This window comes from Castor canadensis, chromosome 7, assembly GCF_047511655.1.
Source record: "Castor canadensis chromosome 7, mCasCan1.hap1v2, whole genome shotgun sequence".
NCBI lineage: Eukaryota > Metazoa > Chordata > Mammalia > Rodentia > Castoridae > Castor > Castor canadensis.
In genome coordinates this window covers 107,259,877-107,279,964 of record NC_133392.1, presented here as the reverse complement: position 1 = coordinate 107,279,964, position 20,088 = coordinate 107,259,877, and the positions used below count along the sequence as shown (strand labels likewise).

The window sequence follows — 20,088 nt, the reverse complement described above, 5'->3', positions numbered from 1 at the left end:
TTTAGAATCTACACAGTTGACCCTCGCTTGCTGTCCTATAGGTTTACTATATTAAGAGAGTTGTGCAATTATCACTGCTATCGATATTAGAACAGTTGCATTGTGAGGAATGGATTTTGTAGGGTGTTTGAAGGCTTTTACTTTGAGTGAAAAGAGGAGCCATCACTTCAGCTGCTGAAGATGAAAGGAGAAAAGACAAAAGCAGAGAGAGACCAGTTGTTACATCATCCCCCTGGGACATGGTGGTGGTGGTGGTGAGAAAATGTTGCATGATTTTTCATTTTGAAGGAGAGCTATTAGGATTTGTTGATGGGCAGAACATGGATTGTGAGAGAAAGGAGACAAGACTAATATACAGGACTGGGGGCTGGACAATGGGAAGAATGGTGTAGCCATCGGCCTACAGTGGGAACAGATTTAGGAGGACAATCAGGAAGGCAGCTTTTGACATTTTAAGTTAGAGATGCTTACTGATCATCTTTATGGACATAAAGCTGATGAGTAAGTACTGAGGTTCAGAAGAGATGACTGACCAGGTTGGAAATATATCTGGGAGTCATCAGCATATAAATATTTAAGGTCATGAGATCAGATGAGGTCACCAAGACAGTAAGGACAGATAGAAAAGAGAAGAGACCCAAGGTCTGAGCTGTTAAGAGTAAGAAGAAAATTCTGCAACAAAGTCGATGGGTGAATAGAATCATCTCTTCTGTTTCAGGGAGGAAATTCAGGAAGCCGGTCGAGGTGCAGGAGCAAAATAGCAATGGTCAGTTACCAACTCAGACTACCTGCCTTCCTCCACAGTGATATTAGCCCACCATGCAGACTCTCAGAATATTCCACCTGTAGTAGAAGTCTTCTGATGTACACTTTCTTTTGAGGTACAGAAATGGGGCAAGGGGAGTCTTGAAGTCATTTCATCTGACACCTCAACTGGCTGCGTTCTGCTTGGCAGGTACAATGCAAATGGCAGGTAGCCCAAGATGATTGGCCCAAAGCTCAAAACACATCATGACTCTGTGACCATAATCTCTAATAGCTGAAGAGAATTTCAGCAAGTATTTACTGAACACACAAAATGATGGCACTAGTGTTATTATTTCAGTTTCTTTTGACATTTTAATTAGTAATATATGTAAATTGCACTGGGGGTTTTCATTGTGATATTTACATATGTGCTTATAATGTATCTTAATTAGACTCACTCTCTCCATCACTCTCCCTATCCCCCCTTCTCCCTTCTACAGCAATTTCAACAGATTTTATTGTTCTATTTTCATACATATACAAAGCACATTGACTATATTTGCCCTCCTTCTCTCTCTCCTACTGGTACCCATCCCTGGATAGGACCTGTTTTTACCTTCCTGTCCTTCATTTTTTTTTAAGTGTATGTTAATTGTTAAATGGGATTTTCCAGGGTATATATTTTACTTTAATCAAATTATTTTTCTCTATTTCCCTGCTCGCATATTATACAATAGTTTTCAGTGCATTTCATTATGCTATCTTCATACACAGATGCAATGTATTTTGATATTATTCACTATCAGTTTTTTGATGGTAGGTAAGAAATAACCACAAGCTTAATGGCTTAAAGCGACATCTATTTACTACCTCAGTTTCTGTCCATCAGAGGTCTGGACATAGCTCAGCTGTGTTCCCCTAAGGGTGTCAGTGTTAGCCAGGCTGTATTCACATCTGTAGCCATGACTAGGGAAGGACTAAGATTCCCTGATTATTATAAAAGTTCATTTCCTTGAAACTGCTTCTTTCAAGCCAGGAATGGAGAAATGGATCCAGTCTCTCTTCAGAGCAGGCCCAGTTCTCTTTTAAAGTCCTCTCCTGTCTAGGTCAAGCCTATTTAGCAGAATTTCCCTTTCCTTAATTTAGAGTCAACTGATTAGGGACCCTAAATCACACCCATAAAGTCCTTTCACCTTTGCAACGGAATGCAATTCCATATTTTGCTGGTTAAAGCAAGTTAAGAGGTTTTGCCCACACTGGAGGGGAATGGATTATACAGAATGTTGACACCAAGGGTTGGAGACCATCAAGGCTATCTTGGAATTTTGCCTACCATTGTGATAGTCTAAGAGATTAAGCATTCATGTTAAATTCTATTAGACAGACTTTGTGTCACTGTGACAAAATAACTGATGTAACTTAAGGGGGGGAAATACTAATTTTAACTGAGGTTTCAGTTCACATTGGTTGGCTCCATTAATTCTGGGCTCAAGGTTAGGCCAAACATCATGGTAGTGGGAGAGAGTGGCAGAAGCAGAGAGACAGGAAGCAGAGAGGGGGATACTAAAGGACCAGGAACCAAGTGTAACCTTCAAAAATACGTCTCTTGCAACCTACTTTCTCTAGCTAGGTGCCACATCCTAGAGTTTCTATCACCTTCCAAAGTGGCACCACCATCTGAGGACCAACCATTAAATGCACAAGTCTCTCTCTCTCTCTCTCCTCTCTGTTTGTGTGTGAATACTCCATAGCCAAACCATAACACATTTAAGTGGAAGTACTGATCCTAAGTAAAGAGGCATTTTTAGGTGACAGTAAATCTTGCCTGAGTAAAACAAAGGGAAATTCACAGGTCTACTTTGAGAAAATAACCTCACCAGACTTTAGCAAACAAACAAATAAAATTATAACAACAAAAAGTCAGAGACCTTATACATTTTATCACCAAATTATAATACAATTCTAGGCAGGTGGTAAATCCGTCTCTCATACTCTAATCTCCTTTAATGTGAACAATGATCTGACTAATACTGAAATAACAACCGTATTTCTTTCAGATGTTAAAGCATTGACTACTTTTTGAAAGAAACATTGTAATTCTGTATTGCAGAACCAATAGTAGGAATATATGTATGATTAAAGTGAGAAAAATGTCAGACAGATTTTTATTAGCAGTGCTAAAATAATTTAAAAATTCTTGAGTACATATTTCCATATGATATCTTATAAATATTATTACAATATCATTCTAGTCCTGGGTACTAATAGTACTTGGTAGTTTTTAAAAAAATTACTTCACTTATTAGCTAAAATCACAGTACTCAGAAGGCTGAAGCAGGAGGATCAAGAAGAGTTCAAGGATAGCTTGGACTATATAGCAAGTTCCAAGCTAGCCGAGAACTTTATAAATAAGTAAATAAATAATAAACAAACGATTTTCACATATTGGAGTTATTATACTGATTTTAAAGATCTGTCACTGTTACATGATGTAGAGAAATGCCTCTGCTTTACCACTGGATACCAAATTCCCTCCAGCACTAACAAGCATTTATGAAATCAATACCTTCTACCACTCTAATGCAAAATGCAATCTAACTGTGTGGCTAAGTGCAGTTCCTACTTCCAGCCACGAGGCCCAGCTTGGAAGAGAATCACTGATGAAATATTCCAGGTAGAGTCAGCAATGAGGCACAATGATGTAACATATCTGAGTCAGAAAGCATGACAAATGAATATTTTTGAATACTGGAAGACCGAGGTTATCTCACAGAGAAAATCTTCACAACACTTGGACAAATGACTTTCACTTGAAGCCAAATAAAGCATGCAGTATAGTTTTTGAAGATTAAACATACATTTTTAACATTTTGTACTGAACTTTTTCTGTATGTAGTTGACCTGGGTGGGGCACTGTAAGGACAGTGCTTCATTTGAATTGCTGTAAACAATACACAGTTCCACTGTCCCATTGCTTCCATTCAGATGACTAGAGTCATGGGACTTTCAGCATAACTAGCTGATGACAGTGAATACTATTTTGTCCCAAAATCCAGCTCAAACATGACCATACCAATTCAATCATAAGCTCTTTACAGGCAATGTAGCAGGAATTGTACAGATTTTGATATATAGTAGAACATCAAAAAAATTTTTTGACCTAATAAAAGTGGAATATCTTAGAACTCATGCAATGCACAGGACTGCAGGATTCTGAGATCTTGGATGACTCCTGGATTCTCCATAAACACCCAGTGTGTTTCTACTAAATGTAGGAATCCTGCTAGGTGCTGAGAACGAGGTGATGAACTCACAGTCCCTGTTGCCAAGAAACTCCCATGATCCTCTAATTCCTTGTCAGCTTGCTGTCACACTTCCTTCCAAAGAACCTCTCCAAAATGCCTAGTGAATAGAACCCTAGAGTTCTGCAGAACACAGTTCAACAGTTCCAATGATGACTCAGGCCAGTTTGTAATTCAGGTTTTGTCTGCAAAATTGAAAATGATCCAGTACTTACCTAAGTTTTGAAGTTGTTGTTTTGCAGGGCTGAGGACCAAGCCCGGGGTCTTGAGCAATGTTGGGCAAAATCTCTACCACTGAACCCCAATGTGGGGGAGGGAATTCCTTAACAAAGACATCTCCTGTTAGGATTGAAGGTACAGATATGAGATGCACAAGTACCTGTGGGGGAATTATGCTCAAATAATGATAATTCCTTTACTCAAGCCTTGTCCCTTGCTGTCAATGCAGTTAGAGATAATTCAACATGGCAACTCAAATAAGTAAACCAGAAAACCAACCTATCACTTTTCTTTTCCACTAAATCAAGATCAAAAGAGCTGGAGAATCTTTTGTTTAGAAGGATAAAAACATGAGGGTGCAAACTTCCTACGTACCTTTTCAAAATTTACCTCTGTGACCTTCACCTGCTTGGTGACTTTAATAACGTATGCGATATTTTGAGTGCAGACAGGTGGGAGGCATTTTCACTCCTATAGGTGACTGCAGTAGGTTCATGAAATGCTTTTGCATTTATTGCATCAACTCATAACACAAAGGAAGGGACTTTTGAACCATTCAGTGAAATCCTGTACATTAAAGTTTGTTTTTAAGAAATGTGTAACTCCTGCTTGCAGTTGTAAAAGGTCTGCTTTCCACCTACAGGTTGCCATTATCTCAAAGGTGAAATTTTAGCATATGACTAAAACATCGAATCACTGTACAGCTTAATGATTCAGCATGTAGCCCCAATAATTCATAGTGAGATCACAGGCTCTTGTGGAAGGTAGTGACACACCCCCTTGCCTTCCAAGAGGAAGCTCAGGCAATACTGAGGGCATTTGGAATTTGGGCTGTGGCTGGCTTGTACGTGGGGGTCAGATAATTTGTCTCTGGCTGTTACCTGAGCCTTAGGAAAGACTCTTGAAAAGGTGAATTTGGGTTGTCAGGCTGGGGTTTGCACATGTGTATACCACCAGCTCAGACTTTTCCAGAATTACATGGGGCCAGTGGGGAGCCTTTCAGCTTTCTGTGGAAAACATTCCAGCTTGGTTCTCTGCCATCACTAAACACAAATGTGTTGGTTTTTCTTTTTTGAGCTTCCAACTCTTGCAACCTTCCAAAAATAAATCAAACCAGCCATCAGGGCACCGAAATAATACTACTACTAATAAGCAGCTTTGCCTAGACTTATATAAACAACACTTCTGAGGTCAACTTTGCCCCGGAGGTCTGGACACTTTTTTTTTTTAATGCAACCTGGTTACTAATAATTACCTGACTTGGGTGCATTAACCCTGGAAATAGATTTTCATAGCAACCCCTTAAAACAAAAGACATGAAACGATAATAAAAAAAAAATGTGCACCAACTAGAAAAACACTTGGCAGGCTGCTTGAGCCCAATCTGAGGACACTTTCCCGCCACTTGCAAAGCCCTCCACTCCAGCTGGCCCCCACCAACCGCATCAGGGAGCCCGCTCAGGACCCCGCCTTCCCGATCTCTGCCCCGCCCCTGTCCCCTGGGCTCCCCAACCGCGTGACTCCGCCCCCTTCCGCTCCTCTGCCTGACTCCAGGAGCTGGGGTCAAATTGCCGAAATAGGTTAATTTGCATAATCCAATGGTCGCGCTGCATGCAAATGAGTCTCAAGGTGGTTGGCTGAGGGTTGGCTGAATAACTCCAGCGAGCCAGGCCCTTTGTCCTCCAGTGGCTGTGAGGCAGCTGCCGAGTTGGTGTCGCTTCTCTCCACGAGCGTGCGGGGCCGGCGAGCGGGGCGGGCGGGGAGGACGGCGCGGCCGCAGGAGCCTGGGCTGGTCAGAGAGGCGGCGGGACTGCGCGAGGCCGGAGCGAGCGCAGAAAGCCGGCGCCGGCGCGCCCCGGGGGCAGGAGCAGCCCGCACGCCGCGCGCTCTGTAAGGGACCTGCAGTTGCAATATGACTTTGGAGGAATTCTCGGCTGGAGAGCAGAAGACCGAAAGGTAGGTCGTCTGTCCGCGGACTCCTGCGGCCGGATCTGACCGCCTCTGCAGCGGGGCGAGGGACGGAGGCAGGGGCCGAGCGGGAAAGTTGGTGCGGGCACCTCCCGCACCGTCCGCGGGGCGCCTGGCCACCGAAGGATAGGGGCAGTGGCCCCCAGCCGGGGAGGGCATCGGGGCGCGCACGGCTATGCAGGGGTCATGGTTATGAGTGTCGAGGGGGATGGAGGGGAGGTGACACGGCCCCGGTGCTGCCCCCGGTGCTGCCCCCGGGTTTGCAGAAGGTCCGGTGCGCTGGGTCCTCGGGAGGGAGGGAGGGAGGTCGTGGTGCAGGGCGAGGGGACGGCGACGGCCTCGAGGGTTCCCAGCTGATGGCTCTGTCGCCCTTGCCCTCTGTAGGATGGACAAGGTGGGGGACGCCCTGGAGGAAGTGCTTAGCAAAGCCCTGAGTCAGCGCACCATCACCGTCGGGGTGTACGAGGCCGCCAAGCTGCTCAACGTGTAAGTGGGGTCCCCGCTGTCCCCTCGTGGTCGCCCCTCCCCCACCTCGGGGGATGGGGAGGAAGTTTCGGGGTGCCCACGCAGGCCGGGGGGGGACGAACCTCTGAGCTCACTCGTGCCACCCGATCATGCCCCATAGCGACCCCGATAACGTGGTGCTGTGCCTGCTGGCGGCGGACGAGGACGACGACAGGGACGTGGCTCTGCAGATCCACTTCACCCTGATCCAGGCGTTCTGCTGCGAGAACGACATCGACATCCTGCGTGTCAGCAACCCGGGCCGGCTGGCCGAGCTCCTGCTGCTGGGGACCGAGGCCAGCCCCGCGGCCAGCGGGGGCGCCGCGCAGCCCCCCGACCTGCACTGCGTGCTGGTGACGGTGAGCCACGGTGGGGGGACTTTCGGCCCGGGGGTGGGAGTTTGTTTCATCTTCGGGGTTTTCTTGGGGACAGAAGAACATGTCCAAACACGTTGGCGGCCGCCAGCAGCGGAAGGGATCCGTGTGAGTCAGCAGTCAGCCCATTCTCCCTACCTACCTCTGCACTACCTCGCGTGACTAATTCTTTTAGCAGGGCAGATTAGATAAAGCCAAATAAATTCCTGGCTCACCCCTCATTAAGAAGTCAGCTTCGTTCTCTGCCAGTCACAGCTAAAAATAGCCATAGTGTAGGAGACAGGCCTTATTAATTCCCTAGAAATACATTAAGAACATAGAATGGAATTCCCCCCTCCCCCCACTTTGCAATCTTGCATTTTTTTCATCGACTTTTTTTTTTTTTTTTTCCTGATTAAAAACCTTTGGGTGGGTAGATAGTGTTTTCAGAGGTAGATGTGCTGGCTTTAACTTCTTCAAATTTCTCCTTTTTGACTGGTGGAGGAAAGTGACATCCTACTTATTTTGCTAGTCCTGAAAAGTAATACTCTGATATTTTGAGAAGAGAACAGGTGGCAATTCCAGTGCAGCTACTTTTCAGAATTGGTCACTCCTGGCTGTGCCATGATACAAGTAGGGTAGGGCAAACTTGGGTTGATACTCTTATGCAAAACGGAACAGGTATGCACCTGCATACCTGTTAGTGTGTTTAGGCTTTGCAGAATATAGTTAATAAGTAATTACTCTTAATGATTTTGCAGGAAACCCGACTACGTAGAAATTTTATTTTTTGTGCTTGTAACTGGTCTCTGACACATGACAAAAAAAAAAAAAAAGAATGTTCAGGTATCTGCCTTTCACAAGTAGTCTAATTATAGCAAATGCTGATGTTTTTATGGGAAATTAATTTTTTTCTAAATGTGTTCCCAGAATCCACATTCATCACAATGGAAGGATCCTGCCTTGAGTCAACTTATTTGTTTTTGCCGGGAAAGTCGCTATATGGATCAGTGGGTTCCTGTGATTAACCTCCCTGAACGGTGATGGCATCTGAATGAAAATAACTGAACCACATTGCACTGAAGTTTTGAAATACCTTTGTAGTTACTCAAGCAGTTACTCCCTACACTGATGCAAGGATTACAGAAACTGATGTCAAGAGGCTGAGTGAGTTCAACTACATGTTCTGAGGACCCGGAGATAGATGACTTTGCAGATGGAAAGAGGTGAAAATAAGAAGGAAGCCATGTTGAAACAGAAATAGAAGTCAAAAGGACAAACATTATAAAGAACTTGCAGGAAAGAAAACTATGTATTAATTTAGGATGGTTGAGTTCCATTAAAATAAACCAAATATGCTTTGTGAAAGTTTCAATGTGCAGCAGTAGTTTGGGTATTTTTTGGTTTATATGCCCTCAAGTAAAAGAAAAGTTGAAAGGGTTAATCATATTTTAAAACCATATTTTATTGTATTTTGGTGAGATGTTAAATTCTCAAAAGTTTTATTATAAATTGTACTAAGTTATTTTATGACATGAAAGGTTATTTATGCTATAAATTTTTTGAAACACAATACCTACAATAAACTGGTATGAATAATTGCATCATTTCTCAATGTGTTCTTTTGTCTTTGTAACTTGCACTTTATTAACAGACATTTTAGTGATGTCCGGTTTGATATTAGCTCAAAAGTCAGAAAAATGGGTGACTTATAAGAGGATTTAAGATTAGGGTTAGGGAAAAGGAATGATTAGAGATTCAACTTGGAAAATCTGAATAGATAATTACAATTCAGTGATGTTGGTACTAAAATAAAGTTGTTTGCAAAAATGTGGAAGCAGAGAGGAATTACCAAAGCTTCCTGTGAGATGAGTGAAACTTTTACTAAGGAAAGATCACTGTATTTGGTTCTTAAAAAACGAGTTCCCATTCCCTCAGTAGACAGAAGAAAGTGATCTTGCTGGCAACTGAACTTAGTTGTGTAAAGGTGCTGGAGTCCTGAAAGATCACAACTTGTTCAGAGAACATAGAGTGACTGTGCTTCTGTTGGAGAAAGATAAGGGAAAGAGGGTTAGAAAGGCTAGGTGGGGATTAGGCCCAGACTGTGAAGGACATTTGTGTCACCCTTATACCTTTGGACTTCCTTCTGTAAACTTGAGTAGTCTTCAGAGGCCTCCAGTCTGCAGAAGAAGTGGCAGGATCAGTGTTGTAGGAAGATAACAGGGCTATGAGAAATGGTTACTGGGATGAGTGACTGAGGGGAAGAGGCCTATTAGGAAGTGACTACTAGTATTAAGTTGGTGCATTTTGTAGAACTGTAACAAACAGAATTGGCCTGGCAAAGTTTTGAGGTGCCCTTATCTCCTCCTTGGTCTTTGTACCTTCCAGCTGGACATTTCCACTATGGTTCTGAGGGATCTGGTTAAATTATATCAGATGGGAAAGATGGCAGAGAAGGAAGAAGCAAAAAAAAGGAAAGGCTACAGCAGAACAATAATATTTTTACTTGGAACGGTCACTTGGTAATTAACTGCAACAATCTCATGTAGGCAGAGCCAAAGGACAAAAATGCTTACTGAGGCAAGGCTGAGCATAGCTTTAGCCACAGGATTTTCCTTTGTCTACTTCTCAAATCATGCCCCTCCATGACTCCCCTGCCATCCTTATTATGACTGCATACAAACAGGAAAAAGGAGCAAGAAAACAACCAACAGCAACCCGAAACTCTTAAAGTTTTTGCGTATCTTATAACATAGGCTCTTAAGGGCTTGCAAGAGCCCTTAATCTTGCAAGGAAGTTACTGCTTTTCCACATCTGCTGGATGGGGGGTGTGGAGTAGGAGGGTTAGGCCCCTGTTTAGCCTTCTTGTATTTTTAAATCAGTGCATAATTCCAAACCTAAATTTAATATTTGTTTTTTATATTACCAGAAGTTTGACAACAGTGAGTTTTAAACAGCAGACTTTTTTTTTTTAAAAACAAAATCAAAAAAGCTTCCCACTAAAGTAAGGATATTTCAGTCCTTTTTTCAGAAGGATTGTTTGATTTAAACCCTTCTGCAAAAATAGGTCACTTAAACTAGGTAGGCTGAGTGGAGAAAGGCGGTGTCCTTCAGTGAAAAGCGAATGGGTAGCAGTCAGTGTTGACTAGTCCTCCATCCAGTTCCTTGTCTGTAAAATGCAGATAAAACGACCCAACCATCCAGTTGTCTCTCTTGGAAGACATGAACTAACATCAGGTTCATGGTTGTAGCTCAGTAGTTAGCACGTACTTGGCAGCAATTATCTCACTACCTGGCACAGGATAGTTACTCATTAGAGTGTTTATTACTAAAACCCAAGTGACAGCAATAGGACACTGCTTAAGGCCTCAGAGAGATCTGTTTCTCATAACATCTATACTATTAAAAAAAGGTTTTGGATTTTCTAACTTCATAATGCTTATTCATAATGAAGTAGCAGTGTACATTCTTCAGATTATTTTGTTTGCTGAAAATATCAACAATGAATGCAATGCAACTCTTTCAGTTTTTACTTTTTTATTTCCTGATTAAACATAACCTAAAGTTAATATGGCATTGAAAAATCCCATCGTGAAACGCTTGAGTTAATTGTAAATAAGAACACAATTACTCGTATGGCATCAGCCTCTAATTGATGTTAATATTCTTCAGTTGTTGCTTTAAAAATCATTAAGCCTACTTCTTGTACACTAGGTAGAAATGTTACAACAAAAATCCCCACATCTACTTACGGTATGCTGTAGGTTAAAAAGTGGAAAATACCTATTTTTTTCACTGGCAATTTAAACTTCAGAGTCAGAAGTAGCATTGCCTCCTCCTTCCTACAATTAACCAAGGGCCTCAGTAAGTTAAACTTTTATAGGTAAGGACCCAGTAAAGTAACTAATCTCCTATAATGCACTATTTCCCAATTTATTTTAAAAGGGTCATTTATAGGAAAGAGTGTTTGTGTGCTGTCAACTAGCTTTCCACAGCATGTTTTGAAATGCCTTACTGTAATTGTTATGAAGTAATTGTATTCTTTATTCTATTTTTCATTCATGTGTTACATTTTATTCTATGATATGTGCTAAAATGCTGAAAGCAGTTAGAGGTGCTTCCTTCAAAAGAACAAAACTCAATGTTACGATTTAACACCAAGCCAGTGTCTCTCAAATTGAGTGCTGAATCTTTCTTTTTTTCTTTTTAACAGTCCTTAGATAAAATAAGAACTTCTGTGAAGCAATTGTTGCATTGATGAAAACCACCAAGAGGACTGGAAGGGTGGCTTAAGCTATAGCATACCTGTCCAGCAATTGCCTGGCCCCAAGTTCAAACCCCAGTACCCCCTCTCCAAAGAAAACATTTAGAGTTTAGAGGAAACCCAGATAAGCACTGCCAAGGCTATAAAAGAGGCAGAAGCACCTGCCTTCAAGGATATGCAGTTTATGGAATTGCCTGCTACCTGGAATATCCCTGATAAGTGATAGTGGGGGTGTATTCAGACCTGATCCTGGGATCATGAATGTTTGCCAGGCCCAGTGATACCAAAAGGAAGAGGTCTGCCAGTGGCAAGTGCAGAGCATTTATTGTAGGAGGAAGACCTGAAGCTCAGGAGAGTGTGTGCATTTATTCATGGAGGAGGAACTGCAGCTCAAGGCACATTTGGGGCTAGCTTTGTGCACCTGTTGCAACCCCTTCCCATTCATGGCAATCCTGTAGAAGTAGGTACTCTAAGAGAGATTAATTTGTTAGGAAGTAGCAATGCCAGCATGCAATCATGTCCCCCAGTGTGGGTGAGAAGGTGGCAAGAGGGTAGGAATCAAACCATGATTGTGCTGCTTGTCAAGCTTTTTTCTACCAGGAGAGAGCCAGCTGTTTAAAAAACTGGTCGGGTTGGAGCTGGGGCTGTAGCTCAAGTGGTAGAGCACTTGCCTAGCATGTACAAGGCCATGGGTTCCATCCTTAGCACCTTGGCCGGTGGGGAGGGTGGGGGGGGGGTTAAAGGTTAAAAAAAATTGGCAAAACTGACAGAAGAGACAAAATGCTACCACCACCCCACGTGAGAGCCAGGAAAATATGGCACTATGACTCACGAAGTCCTAACGCCACATTAGAAACTGGCGGCCAAATGAAATTTGGTTCACACAATATTTAACATCTTAAAAAAAAATCATCTGTAAACATCTAAGCATGGACAAATTTCTTAGAAAAATCTTGATTTCTATTGTCTCTTGAAAAAGTGGCAACAATAGGTTCACATCCTGCATGGCAGCTGCAGCTGAAGCTATGAGGAGCCTCCTCTGTAGGATTTCCGGTTAGCTACAGACCTTCCCCTCCCCCCCCCCTGCTCCCTGCCCCACCCATTGTTAACTCTACTTGTTGGATTCACATGGGCCTCTTTCCCTAATCCTTTTGGGCATGTGTGGTCCACTCTTCACCCCTGCCCCCAAAACTAACATGGCGACCTGCGTCAAGTCAAGTGAAGCATTTGAGGTATCAGAACTGCTGATGTAAATTTTCAAGATCCCTTCCCAGAAGCTTCAGATTACGCGGAGCTGGGATAAGGTTCAAGGATTTATTTTTTAAACAAGGGCTTCAGGTAACTCTTGTCATCAGGGAAGGTTACAGTGCAACCCACACTTTCCCAGAGTTATTCCAGCTTCCCATTCAGCCACACTCTGCAAGTCCCAGGGTAGGGCAGAGAAGGAGCCTTGTCTCTCCTTACTGTCCTCCCTCCACCCCCAGGAGCTGAGGAATAGCTCTGCAAAGGTTGCCCAGGAGATTGTAAAGGGGAGTCGTAGCATAACCGTTTGCCACCTGGGGACGGAGCTGGAATTTCCTAGTTTACCAAAGGGATCACCAGAACCACAAAGGGTGGGAAAGTCCACAAACAGAAGGGCTCTTCCCTCCGCCTTGAGCTGGTCATCCCATTGACCTGTTATGTGCTGACACTTGAGGAAGAAGCTGATGGTCTTGACAAAGGTAACTGTGATGGTTGCAGCGTCCCACCCAGTGTAGGGCACATAGCAGGTGCTGGGAAGTGAGTGGAGTTCCTGTTTTCTTCCATCTGCACTTTCTGGCTACAATGTGCTTTTGGATTTACTCAGTCATTTGTTTCCCTGATAAAGCAACTGAGGCTCAGAAGTTGGAGAAAGTCACAGGAATAGTCCTGTGTCACAGGACTGTGGCTTCAGCCCTCTTTATACTAGAGCTGTCTCTAAGAAGCCAACCAGACAGTAGAGTTAGCCTGGGGGAGAATGAAACTAATTGAATCTAATCTTTTACTTATCTGATAACTGGGACAGAGCCTGGGGGAAAACCAAAGGAGACACAAAGCAGAGAGAGGAGACTTCTAAGAATTATTCTCTTTCATCTCTCTTTCATCACAGAACCACATCACTGGACAAGGGATCTTTGTATCTGTGCTTTTATGCTAACATCTTTTCTGGAATTAATGGTCTGAGAAAGAATTTATGCAGAAAAGCCGTAGACTTAGTATCACCACTTAACACACGATTCTGTCACCGTAACTTCATTATGTTAAAGTCATCAAAGGAATTGCCAGTTAGCATGAAACCACGCTCACCTGGAGAACAGCCTTCGGATTTCATTTTGCTTCAACTGTTAAGGATGAGGCTGGCAAAATGCAAAGAAGAGCAGAACAGGTGAGATAATGGGCTTGGGGAGCCAGAAAGTCCTGGGCTGGGAGCCTGGATCCTGGCTAGAACTGGGGAAAGTTTGCCTAGCTTCTCTAAGTGGTACTTATTTCTCCTATAAAAAGAAGGAAATAAATAAGGCTTGGAACACTGGGTTGTCATGGAGATTAAAGAAACGATGCATAGAAAGCTTTTAGCTCAGTTCCTAGAAGTACCCAATGCATGTAACCTAATAATAATCACACCTCCAGAGGGCCATTTTCTAAGTATTTGCATAGATATGTTTGCATGCATTCTATGCAATTATTCTAGGTTTGCAAATTACAATGCTATTTAAATTTTAAAAAGACCCCCCCCCCAGTAAATAGCCTAACAACTGAATGCAGCATGACACCCTCAGTTATATTGTGTTAATTTTTATTGATCTACTTTCTCTCCAGGAACATAGTTTAGTTCTGTATCTCTCATTTGGACTATCAGAGCAGTTCTGTTCAAAATCCAAGGTTGCTGTCTGTAATCCCAGCCCTTGGGAGGCTGAGGTAGGATTGTGAGTTTGAGGCCAGCCTGGACTTCAGAACAAGACTCTCTCATAAACAAACAGAGTCCAGTGTTGGGCACGTGCTGTATACCTAGTACTAGGCTAGAACTTGCTGCACAAAATTGATGACGTGGATTTTTCTGCTTACAGGAAGCTGCCAGACACATAGACAACTTTCGAATCAGTGTGGCGTCATGGCAGGTCTGGCAATACACAATGTGTGCGTATGAGTGCAGGGTGGGGGGTCAGGAGGCCTTCCAGGAAAGGGTAATGCTTGACCTGAATCTTGAAGCCTGATTCAGAGCTCGGCAGGGGAGGGGGTGTGGCCTTTTGGGTCTGTTTCTGTGGTGTTTACTTGAGGATTAGGTGTTAAGGAAGAGAGTGGAAAGGTAGACAGAGACAAATCACAGAGGGCCTTGTATGCCCTTCTCAGGAGCATGGACTGGGCTGGCAGGCAGTGAGGTGGTTCTGAGGATTTTACACTGGAAAAAATGTTCAGCTCTGAGTGTTGTCTGGCTCACTTTTTTCAGATGTGTTCAGTTGCCCAGGCCACCATGTGCTGGGAGGGGTGGGAGGAGAATGCAGTGTAGACGGATAGCTTTTATTATTCCTGACTGTCCTGCTCACCTCCCTCTTTCTTCAACAGCCTTCTTTCTTGACACCCCTGAAACCAGCCTCAAGGTGAGATTTGTCATGTGGACCTGACCTATCCTCTGGCCCTGGTGATTGGTCCAGAGATAGATAGGTAATTTTAGATGGCCAATCAGAGATCTTTAGACTTCTTAGTGCAGAATCTCTTCTGGGGTTGCCTAGACCGTTAGGTCTATGAGTGCTGACACTCATCTTGCCTGCCACACAGATTAAGTCTATTCAATACAAAAGGGCAGAGAAGAAACCAGAAAGCAGAGCTGAGTCCAGCTGTATTGAAGTTAGATGCATGGATTTTCAGTTATGTACTTAACCTAGTTTCATTTGCAACTAAAAGTAGTGTGAGGAATGGGGGTGGGGAGATTTCTGAAATGTAGGATTTCAGTGCTAACACTGGGACAGTTCCAAGTAAAACAAGACAACTGATAACCCTAATGCTGAGGCCCAACATAGGGGCTGGAGTCTAGATGGGAGACTTTCGTGGGAGATCAGGGGAGGAAGGACATGGGCCCACCTTGTTGCAGCTGATTAGGAAACTGGGAGGTGGATCTTTGAAGTACTTGGGCAATTCAGGAATGCCTCTCGGGCCTCCAGCTGGGGTAATTTCGTGTTAATAGTGCTACCAACTCAATTGTAGGAAGTGGAGATGAGTTTGGTTTTATACTCATTGTTTCAGGGCTGTTAAAAACATCTAGCATGGTAGCACACATCTGTAGTCCAAGCTACTCAGGAGGCTGAGGCAGAAGGATGGCTTGAGTTCTAGAGTTTGAGACCTGGTTAGGCTACATAAAAAAAGACCAGTTGGCGGTAGATAAATTTGATTTGGACAAAAGATTGGGGCTGGATGTTTTAGATTTGGGGACCCAGCGTGCCAACTGTGAGAGAGAATGTGATCTTTAAGAAAAATGAGGAGCATGAACAAAGCAGTGGCCAAGGTTGGAAATTAGGGGACACAGGAAGAGAAGGCAAGAGGGAATGAGAGACCTGTTGGCACAGAATGGGGAGTTTACAGAAGAGAATGACTCACCTGTTAGAGGGGTCTAGGAGGCAGGCCTTTGAAATTAGGAGTTGGCTGGTCATTTTGCTTTCTGTAAATTTAGTTTCTTTGTGACAGTGGGAGTAAAAGCCAGATTCCAGCACATTGAGGACATGGGTGATAGGAGGCAGAAATGCAGGGACCAGCCCTTGGAAAATACTGATGAAGAGTCAGAGGGCTTGCCCTTGAATGGAAGTCGCTGTTCAGAGTGAGTCTGAGTGCAGGTGTGTGTGGTGGAGGTGGGGGGGGGCGGGAAACGGGACACTCAGGCCAGGTGACCCTGATTTTTTTTGGCTGGTGAAGGCAGGATTATTTGCATAGTAGATAAGAGATAAATGGGGGTGGGGGACTTGGAGGAAGGCAACAGGAATAGGGGAATTGAACAGTAATAAAAAGGACTGTGACATATCCAGAAGTGAGAAGCATTGCCACCAGTTTTTCCCACTATGGTTTATTCTCCTGACTATGGTAATTATCTTCATGATAACAGAGGATATGCCAAGACCCTGCTTAAAAATCTCTACCAACTACTAAATATAATTGAACTCAAGCCTCCATGACCTGACCATTGAACTCAAGCCTCCATGACCTGACCAAACTTTTCTCTGCAAACTCATCAACATTCTGTTACTCTGTCACAAAGACCTCTGTTACCTTGACATTCCAGGCTTCTTTAGAACCTAGGGTTTTTGCACACACTATTTCAATGCTGAGACTATCCTTTCCCTAGTCTTCATCAACAAACTTCTAAGCATCTTCCAAAACCCAAATGATAGTTTGCCTCTTGTGTAAAATCTCTTCTGACTCACTCAGGCCGTAACATTTAGTAATAGCATTAACCACATTGCATAGTAATTTGTGTTTGCCTCCTACTGCCCACTCCCCATCATTCTTGCCCAAAGTGTCCTGAGACAGATAAACCCTTTTCTGGGTTTATCTAAGGACAAATACCACAGTGCTAACAGGAGGTGCTATATTCCTAGTGGGAGCTCAACGAATGAATGAATTCCTCTGTGTTTTGCCTCTAAAAACCAAAGGACCTGTCACTCACACTTACATCTGAGTGGGCTGGTTTCCTTTTTCTAGCTGTGTTCTCTGGAACTCATCTCAGAAAGTTCTTAGGTACTTTGGTTTGGTGAAGACTTTTGCTTGCTTAATTCTAGTTAGTAGCTGTGGGTAGTCAATGTGCAAAATATCTTTCTGCAATTCGTTTTTCCTTAAAAAGCCTTTGCAATCCTGCTGAGAAGTCAGGAGCTGAAGTATCAGGAAGTGATTCTTTAAATATCTTTTAAGTACCTATAATTATCCGAAGCAAACCCACATACCCTTCCTTCTCTCACTCCATACTAACTTTGCTTCTCCTGATTTTTAATTTGAGGAGGAAAATAACTGAAAGTGAGTTGCGCTCCTCTCTCAGATTTATATGAAATTTAAACCTAGAGGAAACATTAAATATTACCTAGCTGAAATCCTTTTTAATATACAAGGAAACAAATCTAGAAGTCGTAAATGTCCTGAGGGTGCACAGCAAATTGAGACAGTCAGAAAAGAATATATGCTTCCTGATCTGAGGGTATGGCAGTCCTCCTTTGCCCAAGTCTCACTTTCCAATATTTGTTACCCACAGTCAACTGAGGTTGACAAGTATTCAATGGAAAATTCCAGAAGGTGCAAATAATTCCTAAGTTTCACTTTTACTGTATGTTTTTACAGTAACACACTGATTACAGTATGTTATCATTGTTCTGTTTTATTATTAGGTGGTTATTAACCTCTTGCCATGTCTAATTCATAAATTAAAGCTTATCATAGGTAAGTATGTGTAGGAAATAAACAGAACTTAGAGGGTTGGGTATTATCTGGTGTTTCAGGCATCCACAGGGGGATCCTGGAAGATATCCCTTGTGGATAAAGGGGGCTGTATATATCCTTTTTTTTGAATCATACAGACTACCATGAAAAATTCAGGTTTTTTTTTTTTTTTTTTTTGAAAAGCATACCAAATACACATTTGGATTTGTCCAAGCTTCTATTCAGTGATATGTAAAATAGGAATAAAATTGTATCCCCTCCTGAATTCTTGTGAGAATTAGATGAATTAATAAATGCAAAATGCTACCTAGTCACAGTAAATGCCTGAGTATACTAGGCCCAAGATTACTCCTGGTTACTGAAGAATTTACTTCTCACCTTACCTTACTTGATTTCAAAATTCCCAAACTTACTGTCAATTGTTTTTACTCCATAATAAAACATATCACAGGATGAAGGCCATCAGGGGGTGCAGAGTCTGACTGGCACAGATCTGTAATTTTTAGTTGTAGGATGTAGCATAACTCAGCTTCTCGGAGCTGTTTCCACATCTGTAAAATGGGATTAAATCACATCTGCTTTCCTTTAAACAGTCTTTGTTGAGTGTCTTAAATGGGAGACCACGTGCAAAATAATTCCCAGGCTGGTGTCCCCATGCCTTGCACCTACGTCTATAAATATTGACAGGTGTTGTATGGACCATGCTGAAATGGACTCCATTGACGTCAGATCTACAAGGTTTATTTAGAACACACTTGTAATACACTGACCATGGGAAAAAGCATTTCAAGGCTGGAAGTAGACATGTGTTGTCTACATGGGGGATTCTTGGGGTTTGGTTTTCAAGAGTGGAGCTAGTCTTCCCACTCTCCATGAGACTTCTGCACAGTTTCTTCCTTACTGATGGACAAACTGTGAGATTATACATTTACATTAAAAATGTATACTGGCCTTTTTATTTAGCTATGTTTTAGAAGGAATCCTTATGACATCTTGTGCTAGTTTTAGCTCTCCGTGTATATATAAAATCACATAACTAGTGAGTTAAACAATTAACTAGGGCTTTAGCTCAGTAGCACGGCCTGAGTTCAATCTCCAGCACTGAACGGGAGAAAATGACATACTAGCTAGAACCCCATGTCTACTGTATGGTTGTCCTTACCCTGACCCTGGGGAACAGTACTGACCCAGTCTGCCTGTGCCTGATGTGGAGGTACCCTTGCCCACATGTGTTCGAGGAGTGGCTACTATAGTCATGTCTTAGTACCCAGTCTTCTGGATGCACGGGGCCCTCATGAATGTCACATGGTTTATGTCTTCTGGCACCAAACTCAAGATCTTTTATGGCTGAAGCTCTCCCTTTTATCACTAAGTAGTTGTGTAGGTGTGTGTGGTGGCAGGGGGGAGGGGTGAATGGGTCTACAGACCTTGTACCTCAGACATTTCAGTTACTTGCTTTCATAATGGAATGGATTGTCTGGGCCAGCCCAGGCTGGTCTCCAACTCTTGATCCATTTGCCTCTGCCTCCAGAGTGCTGGGATTACAGGCATGTACCACCACACTTGGCTAATTATGTTTCATTTGTAATAATCCTCCACGATGCCTAAAATTGCCATTTACTCCCATTCCTTGGTGCTCTCCAGTTCTATGTTACAGTGCAATGGTCTTCTGCAGACTGATCTATGAAGTCATTAGCAGTTAGCATAAATTTACTGGGACAGCATTTTCCTGAAGGGCAAAGAAAATCCTGAAAAAATTGATAGTTGAAGCAATGGCTCCTTAGGCTAACACCGCCTGTTTATTCAGGGCTGGCCTGCAGTTAAGTGGCCTTAACAGATCTGAATGACTGCTAAGGAGACAGCAATTGGAGCGAAAGGGCTCATCTGAGGCAAAGGTTATTTGCTGCTCACAGTGGAAAAGGGGTGGAGTGGCAAACAGAGTGGTAACCTGAAAACCAGCTAAAAACACTAGGCATACCTGGCTGTGCAAGGATGGCTAGCGTTGATGGTGAGGCCTGATTCTACAAAGACTGCAAACGGGCACAGTGAGGGAGTGACAAGTCCATGAACGGAAGGGCTTACAGCGAAATTCCTGAGTCTCTGTGTAACTGACCCTCTTGCCAATGAAAAGTTGCTGATGGCGTATGTCCGAAAGAGTTGATGTGCACCTCCATGCTAAGCCACCACTACCACCTGCAGGTTTGTTTCTAATTCACGTCACTCAGGTAATGAATATTTCACCTGCCAGTTTTATGAATGCCCTTTCAGTTCTACCCTCCCTCTATTTTTTAAAAGCTCACCT

The 20,088-nt window shown here is 43.1% G+C and overlaps 1 protein-coding gene across 1 annotated transcript; it reads left to right on the top strand.

The window, feature by feature from the left end:
* Positions 1-5,949: 5,949 nt before the first annotated feature.
* Gadd45a (growth arrest and DNA damage inducible alpha) lies at positions 5,950-8,697 on the top strand. The gene is made up of 4 exons (XM_020182442.2): positions 5,950-6,224; positions 6,621-6,722; positions 6,862-7,099; positions 8,024-8,697. The coding sequence occupies exons 1-4, from the start codon at positions 6,181-6,183 to the stop codon at positions 8,135-8,137; spliced, it is 498 nt and encodes a 165-aa protein (XP_020038031.1). The 5' UTR covers positions 5,950-6,180; the 3' UTR covers positions 8,138-8,697.
* Positions 8,698-20,088: the final 11,391 nt, after the last annotated feature.

What these genes read in the sequence shown, in the direction of transcription:
- Gadd45a (XM_020182442.2), top strand. Translation starts at nt 6,181, where the DNA reads ATGACTTTGGAGGAATTCTCGGCTGGAGAGCAGAAGACCGAAAG. An exon ending in GGAGAGCAGAAGACCGAAAG is followed by an intron (nt 6,225 to 6,620) that starts GTAGGTCGTCTG and finishes TGCCCTCTGTAG; the next exon opens with GATGGACAAGGTGGGGGACG. An exon ending in TGCACTGCGTGCTGGTGACG is followed by an intron (nt 7,100 to 8,023) that starts GTGAGCCACGGT and finishes ATGTGTTCCCAG; the next exon opens with AATCCACATTCATCACAATG.